Source organism: Amphibalanus amphitrite, unplaced genomic scaffold, assembly GCF_019059575.1.
Source record: "Amphibalanus amphitrite isolate SeventyFive unplaced genomic scaffold, NRLGWU_Aamphi_draft 001461F_arrow, whole genome shotgun sequence".
Classification (NCBI taxonomy): Eukaryota; Metazoa; Arthropoda; class Thecostraca; order Balanomorpha; family Balanidae; genus Amphibalanus; species Amphibalanus amphitrite.
The window spans coordinates 54,712-72,288 of NW_024882954.1; the positions used below are offsets into that span (position 1 = coordinate 54,712).

The 17,577-nt window shown below is 50.5% G+C and overlaps 4 protein-coding genes across 4 annotated transcripts; 3 read left to right on the forward strand and 1 right to left on the reverse strand.

Annotated features, from left to right (window-relative positions):
* Positions 1–358: 358 nt before the first annotated feature.
* Positions 359–1,132, forward strand: LOC122373224. Its single transcript, XM_043351071.1, has one exon. It carries the CDS (start codon positions 359–361, stop codon positions 1,130–1,132), a length of 774 nt encoding a protein of 257 aa, XP_043207006.1.
* A 62-nt stretch (positions 1,133–1,194) lies between these two features.
* On the forward strand, positions 1,195–5,096 carry LOC122373223. The gene has a single exon (XM_043351070.1). It carries the CDS (start codon positions 1,279–1,281, stop codon positions 4,267–4,269), a length of 2,991 nt encoding a protein of 996 aa, XP_043207005.1. The 5' UTR covers positions 1,195–1,278; the 3' UTR covers positions 4,270–5,096.
* Positions 5,097–7,032: 1,936 nt separating this feature from the next.
* LOC122373220 (atlastin-2-like) lies at positions 7,033–15,551 on the reverse strand. Its single transcript, XM_043351066.1, has 3 exons — positions 15,508–15,551; positions 14,142–15,242; positions 7,033–7,063 (listed from the first exon to the last, which is right to left on the reverse strand). Exons 1-3 carry the CDS (start codon positions 15,549–15,551, stop codon positions 7,033–7,035), a joined length of 1,176 nt encoding a protein of 391 aa, XP_043207001.1.
* A 67-nt stretch (positions 15,552–15,618) lies between these two features.
* On the forward strand, positions 15,619–17,268 carry LOC122373221. Its single transcript, XM_043351067.1, has one exon. The coding sequence runs from the start codon at positions 15,619–15,621 to the stop codon at positions 17,266–17,268; it is 1,650 nt and encodes a 549-aa protein (XP_043207002.1).
* Positions 17,269–17,577: the final 309 nt, after the last annotated feature.

The window sequence follows — 17,577 nt, forward strand, 5'->3', positions numbered from 1 at the left end:
GTGTGAAAAGGACAAGTTGATAACAAAACCTGTTGCGCCATGTTATTAACCCGCGCCCGGGTGGCCCTCAGCCAACTTTGTGGGGGGGGGGGGAGGGGAGGCGTATTCGGCCACACCAGGTTATCTTGGAATGTAACTGTGGGGATCAGTCGATTTAACGCGCACGAGTAAAGTTATTACTGCACGAGAGCAGTGAATAAAATCAATGGTTTGGGAGAATGGGAGCAGCGAGTGCGAGGGTTGAGTGGATTGGTAGCTGAACTGGTTGTCATTTTTATTGGTGAGCAATATAGCACTTTTTATATACTTCCACACCTTTTATCTCACAAGCTATTTCGGCCCTATTTTCAGTTTAATTATGTCGGATCTTGATTTGCGCTTAATACCAGAGTTTAGTGGTGATTCTAAAACATCTGTAACTGAGTGGATAGAAAAAGTGGAGCTAGTATGCAGGCTGAGAGGGATTCACGAGCTTGAGGAAGTTATACCTCTTCGACTGACGGGGGGAGCATTTGCGGTGTATCAGCAGATCCCTGAAGGAGATAAAGAAGATGTCGTTAAAGTAAAGGAGGCACTCACAGCAGCATTTGCGCACGATTCGTTCGTGGCCTACGAGAAGTTCGTCTCGCGGAAGCTTTTACCATCGGAGACACCGGATGTCTTTCTTGCTGAGCTGAAACGTCTGTCCGCATTGTTTGGCGGAATCAGTGAGCGCGGGTTAGTATGTGCGTTCATCTCTGGTCTCCCGGCATCGGTGCGACAGGTTCTACGTACCGGCTGTCGCATAGAGTCTATGCGAATTGATGATCTGCTGGTGCGTGCTCGTGCTGTCTTGGCGGACACGAATGCGTTCGCTGTCAAGGCGCAGTCCTATGCAGCAATCACATCACCGCCACCAGTCGTAGCCGACGAATGCTGCGGTGGAGTTGGAGCGCGATATGAGAGACGCTGCTTCAACTGCAATGGAGCAAACCATCTCGCCAGAGACTGTCTCCTCAAGAGGACGGGCACAGAGAAGCGCACCGATGTCAAGTGCTTCAGGTGTGGTGGTCCGCACTTCCGCCGCCAGTGTCCGGAAAACGCCGTGGGAGAGCAGTCAGCGCCAGCCTTCTCTCCGACTGTCCAAAAATAGAGGCGCTGCCTTGCACAGAAGTGTCGGTTGATGGTACTCGAGTTCTTGCACTGGTTGATTCTGGGTGCAGTCTGTGCATCTGTCACGAGTCTGTTTGTCGGCAGTGGCGGAGAAGAAACATATACCTGAAGGCAATAAATGGTCAGATGATGCGGTGTGCTGGAGAAGGCACGGTGCGGATTCGAGTGCCCGAGGTAACCGAGGTCGAAGTTCATGCTCTCGTAGTAAAGGATAAGCCTCTGGGATTTCATTTCATTTTGGGCATGAACGCGATCACTGCAATGGGAGGGGTGCAGATCAGCAGTTCAGACGCTGTCAGGTTTGGACCAGCAGCGGTGGTGGATGATGCTGTGGGTGCAGCAGTAAGTGAGGAGACAAGTTCAGATTCTGTCAGGTTTGAATCAGCAGCTGTGGTGGGTGACACCTACTCGTTGTCTGTGGGTGCAACAGCGAGTGAAGAGAAGAGATCTGAGTCAGAACAAAAGGAACAACAGTCTGAGCCAGCCGCAGGAAAGGATCTTGCTGCTCCGTCAGGCGTGATGCCGGTTGTTTTTCACGAAAGAACCGTATACTCACCTGAGTCATTGTGTATCGACGAGAAAGACTACAGGATTGTTTTTGATTCGGGCACAAAGACTTGGATGGTTGAGTGGAAGTGGACGGAGCGAGGAGAGCCAGACACACTGAAAAACAGAGTCGCGTCTTATACTGTGCCGGAAGATCGTCGGGCTGAGTATGAAGAGGAGCTACAAAGATGGGTGGATAAAGACTGGCTCATTCCGTACGATCAGACAGAGCACGGGCAACCAGAGGGACTGATACCGCTGATGGCAGTGCTGCAGGAGCGCAAGAAAAAAGTGAGGCCCGTATTGGATTATCGAGAGCTGAATGAACATCTAGATACTCACACGGCTGATGCAGACGTATGCACTGAGAAAATGAGACAATGGCGGAAAATGGGAGTCAATGTCGCGGCTGTGGATTTGAAATCAGCCTATCTGCAAATTCATGTTCATCCGTCCCTGTGGAAGTATCAGACCGTGATATTCAGGGGCAAGAGATGGGCTCTATCGCGACTCGGGTTTGGAATGAACATATCACCGTCAGTGATGAAGTCGGTGCTGAGCACGGTCCTGTCACTCGATCCAGAGGTGAAGAAGGGGACCAGCAGCTACGTGGACGACATTCTCGTGAATGAGGATGTTGTGTCGGCAGACAGCGTCTGTGAACATCTTTCAAAGTTCGGCCTCGTGGCAAAGGAGCCAGAGCGCGCGCGTGATGGAGCCAAGCTCCTGGGTCTGTCTGTCCACGGAGAAGGCGGCGAGCTACAGTGGAGGAGAGGAGATGACAGCCATGACGTCCCCGACGAGCTAACGCGGCGCTCTGTGTTCTCCCTGTGTGGAAAGCTCGTGGGACACTTCCCGGTCTGCAGCTGGCTGAGACCAGCGGTGGCGTTCATCAAGCGCCGAGCGAACTCAGTGACGGAGAGCTGGGATGATCAGGTTCGCTGTGAGCACGTGCGAAACTTCCTGGTGGAGGTCACAGAAAGAGTACGGCAATCGGATCCGGTTCGTGGCCGCTGGGACGTTTGCGGCGATGATGAAGCCCATCTATGGGTGGATGCCAGCTCAGTAGCCATCGGTGTGGCGCTGGAAGTTGGCGGTTCAGTCATTGAAGATGGTGCGTGGCTTCGTACCAGTGACGTGACGCACATCAATATGGCGGAACTTGACGCGGTCGTGAAAGGCCTTAACTTGGCACTGGCTTGGGGCTTTCAAAAGATCACCCTCTACACGGATTCTGCAACTGTGCATCGGTGGATTTCGGACGGCCTCAGTGGTAAAACAAGACTCCGAACGAAGGCAGCAAGCGAAATGCTGATTCGACGCCGAGTGGAGATAGTTACGTCGCTTGTGAAGGAATACCAGTTGCAGCTGTCAGTTGAACTGGTACAATCTGAAGCGAACAAAGCTGATGTCCTGACGCGCGTACCACACCGCTGGCTTCGAGCCCTGGCAGAAGGAGAAGATGAGGCGCCTCCTGCATGCGGACTGGCTGTCGAGACCGGTACGGATGCCATAGGCTACCTGGTCGCTCGTGTGCATCACGAATGGGGCCATCCAGGCATTCGTCGCACGCATTACTTTGCACGCCTTGAAAATTCGAACGTCACCAGAAAAGAGGTGCAGAAGGTCGTCGCAGACTGTCAAATTTGTCGGTCTATCGACCCCGCCCCCGTAAAGTGGAGGTCAGGCAAACTTGAGGTGGACACAACGTGGTCAAGATTGGCGATTGACGTAACGCACGTCCACGGGCGACCCTATCTCACGGCGGTGGACTGTGGACCAAGCCGGTTCGCAATATGGCAGCCACTGAGTGCAGAGACGGCCGAGGCTGTTGCAGAGCAGCTTGATGTGCTGTTTGTGGATCGAGGCCCACCGGCTGAGGTGCTGGTAGACAATGCGACAGCCTTTCGCAGTCGATGCTTCGCTCAGTTCGCATCACAATGGGGCGTCACAGTGCGATACCGCTGTGCATATGTTCCATCTGGAAATGGAATAGTGGAAAGAAACCATCGCACGGTCAAAGTCATCGCTGCTAGAAAAGGATGCAGTGTTTTGGAGGCGGTTGACATTTATAACGCAACCCCACGGCACCTGAACGACGCCCAGTCCACTCCTGCTGGTATCTTGAGCAGCTGCGTCCAGTGGGATGCGGGCATGATGGCACCACGGACACCAAACACAGCAGAGAGCCCATACGAAGTTGGTGAGTGTGTGTGGGTCAAGCCACCGCAGGTCCGCTGTGACACGCGCTATGAACAGGGTGTTGTGACAAACATCATATCTGAGCAGGCGGTAGAAGTGGATGGTATACCTCGACACATCAGAGACCTGAGACCACGAGTGGCAGAAGGGGATCCCGGAAACCTTCAGAACACCAGTCAGGTTACAGCCCGGCACGTGCAAGATTCCAGTGAAGATGAAGAGCCATTAGTTCTCCGGTTCGGTTGTCCAAGCCAGACCGACGGCTCTGTTGCAGTAGAACCAACTGGAGATGGGGTACAGACAGAAGGTCAACCACTGAGACGCTCTGCGCGATTACGAAGGGAACCCCAACGACTGATGTACTCGTGACAGCGTGTTGTAAACGAGAGTGTGATGTTGAAACTGACTGTGTTAACTTATTGATCTCGCTTGTGTCTTTGAGATCAGGGGGGAGTCAGGGGAGGTCAATTGTGACTTTGATGTCAGGGGGGAGTGTGGGGATCAGTCGATTTAACGCGCACGAGTAAAGTTATTACTGCACGAGAGCAGTGAATAAAATCAATGGTTTGGGAGAATGGGAGCAGCGAGTGCGAGGGTTGAGTGGATTGGTAGCTGAACTGGTTGTCATTTTTATTGGTGAGCAATATAGCACTTTTTATATACTTCCACACCTTTTATCTCACAGTAACAAAGCTGGAAAGACGCAGTAAAATCAATGTATAGCTCGCTATTTTCCTTCAGAATAATACAGGTCATTTTCGATCAGTTCATCGCTGAGGTCACTGGAGGTCACCAAAAGTAAAATGATGACGAATTTTGGCTCCCGATTTTGACAACTTCACAAATTGGTTCATAACTCGGGAACCAAAGAAGCTACAGCGCCGCGGAAAAGCGAATTCGATAGCGCTTTCGAAAATCTTTCAGGTTCTCAGATTTGAGCTAAGGTCAACTAGGGTTAAGCCTCCAAAGGGCAAAAACTGAGCAATCGGCGTGCTTCGGAAATCGTCTTTTCTTTTAAAACTTTTGATACCAACCTTTTATTACGTTGATTTTACCGGCACTGCGTTTCTCTCGTCTTGTTGACCTAACAAGGTCAAATTAATAAATTTGACCTCAGGTCAAAGTCGCAGAAAATGCCATATTGCATGTCAGTCGATTCGTTACATTGAGATTGAGATTAACATCAGTAGCGGCGGAACACCTACGGTGCCCCGGTGCCCTCCCCGTTCCGCCGCCTATGATTATGATGTTTTTAGCGCTCTGGCCACATTCCATCTAAAATCAATGTACAAAAATGAAATGTTGGAGACGTTACATGACCTGAGATGACCTCAGGAGCATACGATAGATCGCGATGTTTTAGTGTTTTTGTTTCAAAAGCAGAGCCTCTCGAGTTCCTCATACTGACTGAAACTGGAGACGTCTCAAAGTTGACCTGACCCTAGGTCACCGATATCAAAATTAAAGATATTCAAGATGTTGGTACTGATTCTCTCATGCAACAGCTCGAGTTTCAAACTTCTGCGTCATGGTGACCTGACCTGACCTTAGGTGACATGGGGTTACATTTTTTCACAAATGATGCGAATCGATGCATTATACATAAGCTATGCTAAGTTTCGTGTCGTTTTATTTATGCAAGCACAAAATTGTCAGGTGTGGCCAGAAACGCCCCCACCCGCCTGGGGGAACGTTAAAGCAGTGATGTACATATTATTCGGTGTATTCCACGATGCATCGATCGGTGACGGTGTACTTGATAATGCATTATTTATTGCTGCGTGTCTACGATTTTGCTCTGCTCAGTGTGATCTGTGATAGGAAAACTACCGATATATATCCACGCGCATGACTTAAAGAGCTGGCATGATCCACAATATTGCGTGTCTGTTTTTGTTTGGCATTTTATAAATACTGAGTCAGCTGTGATCGTTTGATGAGACACTGGGACAGCCGGCCTGTATGATCAGTGAACGGCAGGCGGCGGGGCGGTGGTCTGGTGGCTGCCCTGCATGGGACTGACACCAGCAGATTCAGAGCTGCGATATGCGGACGTTATGTTTACAATACCTTTGCAAATAATATCTAATAGATATCATGTCCTCGAAAATGTTCTTCAATCAATATGCTGTTAGGCCTGCTGGCTTATGCCATGGAGGCCAAAACCGATCGTTTTATGCATGCCTTTTCTGGGCCTCGTTCTCCTCGAAATGCGTGTAGGAAGGTAGCAATTTTATTCAAGGGACGATTGAAAGTGCCTCCGATTGGTTTTCAGCGTAGGTGGGATGAATCTTGGGTGGGATATGGCCGTTGAATGTGAGGCAGTCGATAAGAAACGTCGAGCTGGAACGGTCATTGGGTAGGTATGTGAAGAAGGCAGCAGTAGAAAACAGGAAAGGGAGGCGTTTGGTGTGTGGTTTCAAATGCTCTATGCGTAAGAAAAGTTCATTTGATTATATGACACCGTCCTTTTTATCGCGATACGTCAGCAACGCACGAGACGCTCACTGTTCAGACTTGTAGCGTTGGAGAATGGGCCGACAGGCTGAGAAGGGCTATTTCCGCGAAAGGATATTCTGGGATTTGAATTGAAAGGCATTCAGTTTTGGAAGCATCCGTACTTCCTAACACGATACTGACTCATTTAAAATTTCAATTTTTCCCCATTGCGATAACATAGAAACCGAGACTGCGGTGTCCCCGCACGCAGGATTCTGGAGACGTCGGGCGGATTTTAGTCAAGATTACTTTACTACTCGATTTTAGTGGCTAAAAGCTTTTGTTCTTAATTTATTAGAGAATAATCATTTCTTTTAATACTTTGTAACACCTAATTTACTAGAAACAACCTGTACGGGCTTCCAAAAAATGTTATATTTAACTTGAAAGATCAATTAGAATATTTTAGCTGCCCTAACTTGCAAATGTAACGTATGCGTCATTGTTGAAAAAGTGCTAAAGCATTGTATTCTATGGCTGACAAATATTCTGCGTCTGTCAGCAAAAACTGGCCAATCAGAGAGCTTGTTTGTCATTTCTGGGTGGGATTAATAAACATGCGGTCCGAACGCCTGCATCGGTGCCAGAGACGCTGGCGCCAGGCCGCTCATCTCTAAGACTCGTCACGCAGCGCTACAGCTGGCTCCAGCGCTGGTCCGAACGCCTGCATCGGTGCCAGAGACGCTGGTGCCAGGCCGCTCATCTCTAAGACTCGTCACGCAGCGCTACACCCGGCTCCAGCGCTGGTCCGAACGCCTGCATCGGTGCAAGAGACGCTGGCGCTAGGCCGCTCATCTTAAGACTCGTCACGCAGCGCTACACCAAGCTCCAGCGCTGGTCCGACCGCTTGCATCGGTGCCAGAGACGTTGGATCGGGACCGCTCATCCCCCTAGACTCACCAATTAGCGCCACACCCGGCTCCAGCGCTAGTCTGAACGTTGCGTCGGTGCCAGGAGCGCTGACCCCAGGCAAATCATATTCCCTGGACTCGTTTTTAAAACAGCTCTCGGTAGTTAAAAGAGCAACAATGGCGCTGAGTTTAGTATACTGATCTGCAGTTAGCCAATGCATTAATTGCAGTCTAGCTGCATTCTCGACAAAGTTAGCAGTGATGTGTTCGCGGGTTCGGTTGGGGGTTGTTGGGCTTTTTCCCTCACCCAAAGACAGTGTGGGAAAGCCAATACATAGACCCGGAACCACACCACTGTCTTTGCGAGCGCGAACCTACGAGAAATGCAGCATTTTTGCGCGCACGAGCACAAATGACCTTTCTCGCGGGCGAGCGCGAGCCCAGCGCCATCTACAATGTGACCCGAGTGGTAGCCGGCTGCGCCCGGCCATTTCACTGCGCGCGTGTCACCTGAGCGCACGGTTCGATTTGGCGCGACATCCACCGTCCGCCCCACCGCCGCCAGCTTTGGCATATGTATCTAGCCAGCAACTGTGTTAGACATACTTGTGCTCTGTCAAAAGCTTTATCATTTGATTGTTTGTGATCGGCTATGGGCTTTTTCCTTCACCCAAAGACAGTGTGGGAAAGCCAATACATAGACCCGGAACCACACCACTGTCTTTGCGAGCGCGAACCTACGAGAAATCTCTTTTACAGCAAATATCTTTATTTTATGAATTTATTACAGTGTTTTAATCGATGATGCTCTCCGATAACATCACAAAGCATGCATATAAGCAATTAGTGTAACCCTAGCTGATAGCTACTAAGAGACACACTGAGCCTAATTTGACCAAATCTGCACCTAATCTGCACCAGATGTGCACCAAATGTGTACCAGATGGCCGTCGTGAAAACGGCTAAGATCGATTGGGCTCAAAACACGGCAAATGTTTGTTTTTAACCGTGTCCAAGGTGAAGATATTTTTTTACTGTTTCAGATCAAAGACACACTCTTGAGACCTCGGTCTCACCCCATGAAGTCAAGGATCGAGTAAAATGATGAATGGTATCCATCGCAGCACGCTACTACATTTCACCTCGTCCTGATATGGCATATCTTTGTGGTGACTAGGTACACATGTATCTTTCGGATAGAAAATAACTAATTCATCAAAATTTGCATAGCATTGTTATAGTTTCTTGGTCAAGATGCACAATGCACATGCACATCGCAAAAGGCTTCAAAGCTGAAATATCGTTGTCGGGTTGCAAGACCCGCCAGAACAGCATATCCATGTAACAGAGAAATTTCACATAAGACATATTTCATTCCTTATTGAACATGCCTGACCGATACATCAAAATAGGCGGCTTCTATTTTACCAATAAGGTTAAAGTGTGGCTACTAGGGTGGGGCAGTCGTGTAGGGCCTGGTCGTCAGGCGCGTGAGCTTGTCTGTTGTGTACGGGAACGGCTCCGCGGCTAACGACGAGAGGCTATTGAAAACGTGAAATTGGCTACCAGAGTAGTGGCCGGTCTCCGCAGGTACGATCACGTGTCTCGCGCGCGGGGCGACCCGGGCCCTGTTTCACCGCCCGACGCTGCAGCGCGCTAGGAGCTGAGGCACACCCCTGACGTCACTCGAATGACGTTGCGTGCAATCCGTTAGCTTATGGTAAATCGCGTTTCGAACAGAGACCTTGAAGAAACTAGTACCAATTGAACAGAAGTTTGAGTGCGAATACTGCAAGCGTGCGAATGGTGCTGGCGCCGCGGTGCTAGCGTTTTGCGATGACGTCATAGCGTAGCGTCAGAGGGAAGTTTGTTGATATTGCCATGGAAACCCAACGCGCCGACGCGCGCAGCGCACTGCAGCGCTCCGCCGTGAAACAGGGCCCCGGGCCTGCACACACCGCGCCAGATGTGTGACGCGCAGACTGCAATTGTGGCGCACAGGGTGCATACCCTGGGTGAGCCCGAGAAGCTCGCCTCGCTGTTTTTATCATTCGCAGATGCACGGCAATGTAATCGCTCCACCAGACAGGACCATGACTTGCGTCTGCCAGCCACCTGAACAGCGGCTGGGCAGCGAGGATTAGCCGACCTCGCCTTTAAACTCCATGCCTAATCACGTGACACGGCTCGAGCCAGCAGCTTACAGGCAGTGACACGTTTCTTTAATTCGGGGTGAGTGAGCGTATGTTGGTGTCAGTGTATGCTGTTGCTGCGGTGGATGATTGCTGTTTGCCGTATACCATGTTTTGACCCTCCTACCCGTTTTATTCTCTGACAATTGAGACGTAATAGCCACCCTGTTGTGGAGTGTCTGCTGACGTAAATACATACATACATACATACATACATACATAGGGGAAGTTGGGGTAAGACGGACCAGCTAAGGTTTGAGGGTGTATATCTTTCTACACTGTTCTCGTAACTCAAATGGTTTATAGTCTTCTGAATGCTCAATCCTTCCTCTTTTGATATGTGGAGGAACTAAATTTTGAATTCAAGAAATCTAGGTGGTGGTTGCTCCTTACCCGCGCCCCAGTGCAGTGGCGGTCTCAGCCAACTTCGCCATAGTGTGTGTGTGTGTGTGGGGGGGGGGGGGCATATGTTACTACCCACCTCTAACTCAAAAACTAAGAGGGCTAGAAAGATGCGGTAAAAAAAAACAGTCGATAGCTCTCAATGCGTACGTTTGAAAGTATTTCGGTCATTTTTCATCTTAGAGCAATATTGGGGTCACCAGAGGCAATCAAAGGTAAACATTTGCCAATTGTCATTATATTTTTTCAGAAAACATGCCGTTATCTCAGGAACTATGATAGCTAGAAAAACGCATCGAAAAGCAATCAATAGCTTTTGAACTCTTCTTTTGATATGGTCATCATCAAAATTGACCTCAGGTCAACGGTTTAGCCTCAAGAGGGCAAAAACTCCAAAAAACCTAGCTGTTTTTACGTAAGTGTTTTTCGACAATAACTTTCGATTAAAAAAAAGCCACGACATTTCAATTGACAGAATCGTGTTCCTCTCGCCGAGACGCGTCGAATGAACTATAATTTGCCCTTGAAAGATCAGCTTGAAAATTTGACCTCAGGTCAAGGTCATGACCTGAGCGGAAAAGGTCATGTTGCATATCAGTCGATGCATCTTAACAAGGCAAACACAATGAGGCTATCCCCAGCATTCAGTCTTTCCAATCGAGAGTTATTGGCAAAAATCTGTTTGTAGCCTCAAATGACCTGGGATGACCTTTCTAGAAGCTATCAGCAAAAAAGACACCTTGGTCGTCACGGGTGGTCCAAATCATTGTGATTCTGAAATATTTGGACTGTTCCTATGCGTACACACCGATCTAGAGGCATTTTCATTTTTCTCCATTGACTTATAATGGAAAGGTCACGCCGCTGGCCTGACCTTAGGTCATGGATATAGAAAAATCCAAGATAAACAAATTATAGGCGCCCATAACATCATGCAATCAACCAAGTTTAAAACCTCTCTGACAAACACCGCAGACTGGACATGATCGTAAACTTTTTTCAGGCTTGGTCAGTTAAATTGACCTGGTTACCTGACCTGACATGACCTGGGGTCAAAAATTTCACACATTGTCCAAAATTAAAGTACAGAAAACTACTCCAAGCGGCGCGGCGCGTAGCTCCGCGGTTTTTTATTCACACGCAAAAAACGCGACAGGGTGGTAACATGTTGCGTAACATATACCGGGTGGCCCAGAAAAAACGTTCCCAACTTGAAATCAATATTTCTCAGAAAGTGATAAAGATACAACATTGAAACTTCGAATAGTGAATGCGGCACACATTTTCAGGAAATGGTGTGATTTTCATGGTGTTCCGTAAATTACTTTTTAAACGGTTCGTGTTTCAAGCATGCCATGTAAAAATTACTTTTTTGCTCCGATGTTTACTAAAAAATGTGAGTGAACGGGTCACTTTCACCCCGCGGCACCGCGGCCTAGAGGCTAGAGCCATGGCTTCTACTGGCAGCTAGTCTCATTGATGGTTCGGGTTTCAGGATGACACATTCCCTCAGGCAACCACGATGGCTCTGTGCCGGCGGCATCGGAAGGAGTTCCCAGTTTTCTAACCATCTTGTGGCTCAAATGCTTTCCTGGCTGACATTCCTGGGAAAAGGTAGCTTTTCAACCAGTTTTTTTTTGTCATCTGCTGGCAATGTTGTTTTTCATAAGCTATTCTGTGGTCTTCTGGCACAGGAACCAGTCTGCTTTAGTTTGTTTTTCTTATCCGGTCGATTTACTGTTTGATCTACTGAAAGGAGGGTAATCAGCAGTAATCCATGCACCGTGCCACTCCTGCTCGAAACATGATTTGGTGTTGAAACGAGTGGCATCCATGAGCACCATTTTGGCTCAGTATTTGAATATTTGGCACATAAGTGAGACAAAAATATTTAAAATAAGAACATACGTGTTGGTTTCATTCACGTGCTCTATTTTTTATTCTTTTTATAATAGGGGACGTCTAACCCAATTATCACTATCGTTTGACATCGGCAAAAAAAGCAAAAATGTCTTGCTTAATTCAACTCAAGATTGCCAGCTTGAAAATGATGGTATAGTGTTATAATTTGGCATACCAATGCGCAAAGAAATGACTCAAACTTGATGAAATTTTTGGCTCGTTATTTGTACTCGTATTTGATATATAGGCCTCCAAAGTTCGGAACGTTTTTTCTGGGCCACCCGGTACGTAACATTCAACCTTCGCCTCCCCCCCACTGGGGCGAAGGTTAAAAGGGGACATGTGAAAATCACAGACAAGAAAAAAAGCGGGGTAAGAAGCATCACCCAGTAGCGCCTACTACCCATTCATGTTTGAGTCAGAACTTGAACTTTATTCAAGAGACACGCCGCAATATTTCATATGCATTACATACTGCCCAGTGCAGCGCGCAGGGTAGCATGGATATTATCCGGGCGGTACATATACTGCCCAGTGCAGCGCGCAGGGTAGCATGGATATTATCCGGGCGGTACATATACTGCCCAGTGCAGCGCGCAGGGTAGCATGGATATTATCCGGGCGGTACATATACTGCCCAGGCTGGTGGGTAGTCTGCCCGGGCAGTTTGCATATTGCCCAAGTTAGCATATTGCCCGTAACATATACGACACGGCAGAGTACCTATTGGTAGGCATAACTAAGATTTTGGATTAGATAATGAATTACAGCGCAGAACAATTGTCCTCGTACTGCCTCCCCAGACGGGGTTTCACACGGTTGTACTGGGGCGCAGCTGCGCGAGCCTCGGCTGGTCTTGACGCTCCGTCGGCAGCTGGGTCGTACGTGAGTCGTACGCTCGGTGTTTTCTAAGGCTGCTACTTCGCAATTTACGTCACCCAGAGCTTCCGCATGTGAACTTTACAAATATTTGGAGACCTCTTTGAGAAGTTGTCCAATGGGACCACGCTTTTTCTTGTTCTTTTCTTTCTCTATGAAATTCCCAACCAGAAGTGATGTCTCTTCGCTAATACGTTTTTCGAGAAACGCCCGAGTCTCATCAGCTCTGTAGGACCCCATCGTCGTTTTTTCCCGGTCGAACCTCCTGAGCACCTCTTCCTGCTTCGTAGCGCACACCTGATGTGGGTTGCCAGATTTACCCAGCTGTCCTATCTTTTCCTTCATAGATGATGAAAATGAACTGAAACATGCGTCAGCAAGGGCTTCGTTTGTTTTCTCTGCTTCTTTTTTGTTTGTCACACACTTTTTGCGGAACTTTTCCTGCGATTGTTCAAACCATTCGTCCATTTGCTTATGAAGCATAACCCAGTAGTCATTTTCAGAATTGTTTAAGTGTTCCACACTCAGTAGTTTCTTCATTCCTTCCAGCAGCACAGCCTTAGCCTTTGAGTGCTCTTCTTTGATAAGGTCTTCGTCAACCAGCGAACAATCACCTAGGAAGGCCTCCATCTTCTGCTGGTATTGCGGGAACTGATGCTCGACAACCTTTTTGTTTGACTTTGCCTCTACTCGGCTGAGAATATGATGAATATTTTCCTTAATGTTTTTCTGCAACTGCTGACGACTGTCTTCAGCATTGTGCAATCCAAATGTAACCTTTTCACGTTCAAAACGCTGCATGGCCGTCTGGCTTGCCTCTCCTATGGCTTCCTCTACTTCCAGTTTGGTAGTGGTCTGGGAATTTTCCAGAGATGCCATTTCACGTTGAAATAACTGCAAGCATTGGCCCACAAGTGCACGATTCGCTTCGTCCGCTTTCGCTCTGTCCTGTGCACACTTTTCGTCAAAGAGGTCCTGCGAAGTTTGAAACCATGCGTCCATCCTGCTCTGCAGCAGGTCAGAGTACCGACTGCCACACTCAGTGACGTGAAGCATGCTGATCAGCGGGTTCAATGTCCGCAGTGTCTCTGCTTTCGCCTTGTTGTGACTCCCCAACACTAGATCATTGTCCAGATAACCTGGACCCTCAACAAGATCTTTCATACGCGCCGTGTAACTTTGAAAATGATTTTCCACTACCTTCATGTTCGACAAGTTCTCGTCTGTTGCCAGCATTTGGTCGAGCCTTTCCTTCAAAGTCACTTCCAACTTGTGTTTACAATCTGTTGGTACGTATGATCCCAACGTAACCATGCCTTGTGTGAAGCTATCTACAGCAGCCTTTCCTGCTTCGTGGTAGGCTTCTCTGATCTTCTCTTCCCCAACAGGCTCGTCACTCTCCAAGTCACGCATCGATGCGTCGAATGTCTCGATACACTCATTCACCAGGTCTTCATTCATTTTTACTGCCTTTTCCTGATCGTTTGCACATCTTTCTGTGAACATTTTTTCTGACGTTTTCAACCATTCTTCTATCTTTTCCTCAAGCCGTGAACAGTAGAAGCCTCCGTCTTTTGTCGGATCTGGGATGGTGTCCCTGTTTTTGAGACATTCAACTGCTGCAGACTTTTCCTCGCTGTGCTTCTTCCTCAGGACTTCTTCGGTCAGCAGCGGAGCATCTTCCGCCAGTAGTTCGTTCATATTTCTCACATAGTTGTTGAGCTCAGCATCGACAGCTGCTGTGTTATAGGCCTCAGCGACTGTCTCCAGGATTCCCTTTGGTTCCGGAAGCTTGCCGCTTTGGAAGAGCTCCGCGTACATCCTGATCAGTGTAGCCAGCTCTCCGCACGTCACTGGACGGTTGCCGTTCATCTTCAGCGGGATCTTGTCTGGAGAGAGCAGCAAGGTCAGCAGCTCGTCCAGATGGGTCGCAAACTCCTCGTCCATATCGTCGTCAGAAAAGTCCGAGCTACGGGCCACTGCTTTTCCCGGATGGGGCATGAGGAACCCTTCGATGTTTGCGAAACATCCTTCAATGTGCTGTCGTCTTTGGTCGAGGTCCACCTTGTCACTTCTCAGACGTCTTTTGACCAGAGCATCGCCTCCCTGTTTCCCGAACGGATGAGTAGCTGGGTGATCCCAATCGCGAATCAGAAAGAGTAGGTTCTGGAAGGCTGTTCTGTTAGATCGATCTCTGGCCATGCGGCCGATCTCGGCGAAAAGCTGAAGGTGGTCTAGGTCATCGCTTTTTAAGTTATTTGGAAGGTTGAACACTGCCTTGGAGCTGAGAAGTGTGCTCAGTGCGAAGATGTTGGTGGCATCAGCCATGTTCGAATCGTCGTCGAACAGCCCCTGCGTGTCCAAAAGAAAAAGGACAGCCTCTTCTCCGGAATCCAAAGTGATTGTTTTCGGAGGCGAGATGAACATGCCGTTGGTATGAGAGTCCGCTCCATTGCTCCATGTGAAGCTCCCTTTTTTGACATCACGCCATTGCTTTTTGTCTTCAGCTGCCAAATAACGGGACATCGCGCTCAACAGGAACGACTTGCCAGTTCGGAATGCTCCGGCCACCGAAATCACCGCCACGGGCTTGTCGGCGACGTCATCACTTGTTCGACTTCAGTCGTGCTTACGACACTGTGGATCACCGACTTCTAAGAGTAAGACTGCTAGAGCAAGACATCCCGCTCTGCTTCATCTCATGGATTTGGCAGTTCCTGAGAGACCGAAGGGCACGCGTGGAACTGAACGGGACCTACAGCGACGTGAGGGCGTTCAGGGCGGGCCTGCCCCAGGGCAGTGTCCTGTCCCCGACCCTGTTCTTGTTATGGTCGGCGCCCCTCGTCGCTGCACTTCAGAGAGTCCCAGGAACAACCGCCTACATGTACGCCGACGACACGGCGGCCCTGTGTGCGGCCAACGACATCAAGACCGCCAAGGAGAGAGCCCAACGAGCAGCCGACGCTCTCTCGGAATGGGCGCGCTCAGCCAAGATGCAGGTGGCAGGCGAGAAGACGCAGGCGTTGGTCCTCTCCCAGTGGGCCCGCGACGCGACCGACTGCTCACTCCGGGTAGCGGGGAAGATCGTGTCCGCGGGAGACCACCTCAAGCTCCTGGGAGTCACCATAGACCGACTGCTGCACTTCGGCCCCCACTGCCGTAACCTGCGTCAACGAGTGCGCCCGCGAACTGCCCAACTCAGGAGACTCACAGGACGAGACTGGGGTCTCGAAGAACGCCAACTCCGCACCATCGCCAACGGGTATGTGCGCGGCGCCATCGAGCACGCTGCCGCCGCCTGGCTCCCGGCCACATCCCCCGCTCATGCAACCCTCCTGGAGAGGGAGATGCGTGCAGCGGCGCGGGTGATCACCGGGTGCCCGATCTCGACCCCCTCCCACGCCGTCATGGCGGAGGCCGGCCTCGCCCCGGTGGCGGAGCGCCGCCTAGTCCTGGCGGCGCGACTCCTGGCGAAGGCCCACGCCCTGCCTGAGGGAGACCCGCTCCGTGCGGTGGCATCCAGCGACCCCCCCACAAGACTATCGACAACCGGATGGCGCCAAGTGGGAGGAGAGGTCCTGGCGGCGATCGGGGTCGCTCCCCCCGTCGAGCCGATGCTCCCTCCACGAGAGCCTCCATGGGTCCTGACAGGCCCAGTCTACTTCCACCTGGATGTAGGTGCAGCACTCCCACCAGCAGCATCAGCCCAACAAAGACTCACCACCGCGACGCTCCACCTGGCGTCACTCCCCCAGTGCGCCACGTGGTGCTGGACAGACGGCTCGGCATCCGGAGGCATCACCGACGGAGGAGCAGGCGCGTTCATCGAGAGACCGGACGGCGAGGTGACAAAGCTCCGCATCGCCGCCGGCCGCCTCTGCTCTAGTTACAGAGCGGAGATGATCGCGCTCCAAGCAGCCGCCGACTACCTAACGGACAACCCCGCACACGAGGAGGACCCCATCATCTTCTGCACCGACTCCATGGCGGCGCTCGCGCGCCTCCGCGAGGGACCGACGGCGCAGACGACACCGCTCGGAATACAAATCTGGAGAGCCCTGTGTTCCCTGGCCTCTTCAGGACGAGCCATACACCTACAATGGGTCCCCTCGCACTGCGGGATACCTGGAAACGAGAGGGCAGACACCCTGGCGGGGGAGGCCTCCGCCCTGGACCAAAACTCAGCCACGCCGAGTACCACGACGATCCAGAGAGCAGCTGCAAGGCTGGCGCGCGCGAGGACCATAGCAGCCTGGCCCGACGGCTGGTACCGACAGCTGCAGGGCCCCCGTCTCCCCCCGCCGATCCCGGGGGGCGACCGGTCGAGCGCTGTGGATGTTCATCAGCTGCGCGCCGGCCACTGGTCCAGGTCCTCACAATACCTACACCGAATCGGCAAGAAACCCACCAACGACTGCGCCGGGTGCGAAAACAAGAGGTGCCCCGCGGCCCGGTGCGAGCTCTGCCGCGAAGAGGCGGATACCCCGGCACACGTGCTGATGCGGTGCCCCGCCCTAATGAACAGCCGATTCCGTGTATTCGGATCGATCCACCCGACCCACGAGGACTTGCGCAGCAACGACGAAGTGGCGACCCTGGGGGCCGCCTTCGTCTCCCTCCAGAGCCGACTGGCTACGCCCTAGGGCTGGAGGGAGACAACAACAACAACAACAACGTCATCACTTTCTAGGAAATCCTGTAGGACTTCCTCCTTCAGCCGCAGCTTTCTCTCCGGTCCAGTGTCGTCCACGTACAGGAACTGTCTTGAGGTCGTCTGAAATAGGAGAATGCGGAGCGTTATGCTTCGCAAGTCTGGCTCTGATGTTTTCAAAGCCAAAGTTTGACTTTCCCAAGGATGAATTGGCATTCAGGGAAATATGTCACTTTCCCCATTTTTTTGCTCCAGCTTTATAACTTTGTAAACTTAAAATTATTGTAAAGGAAAATAATTA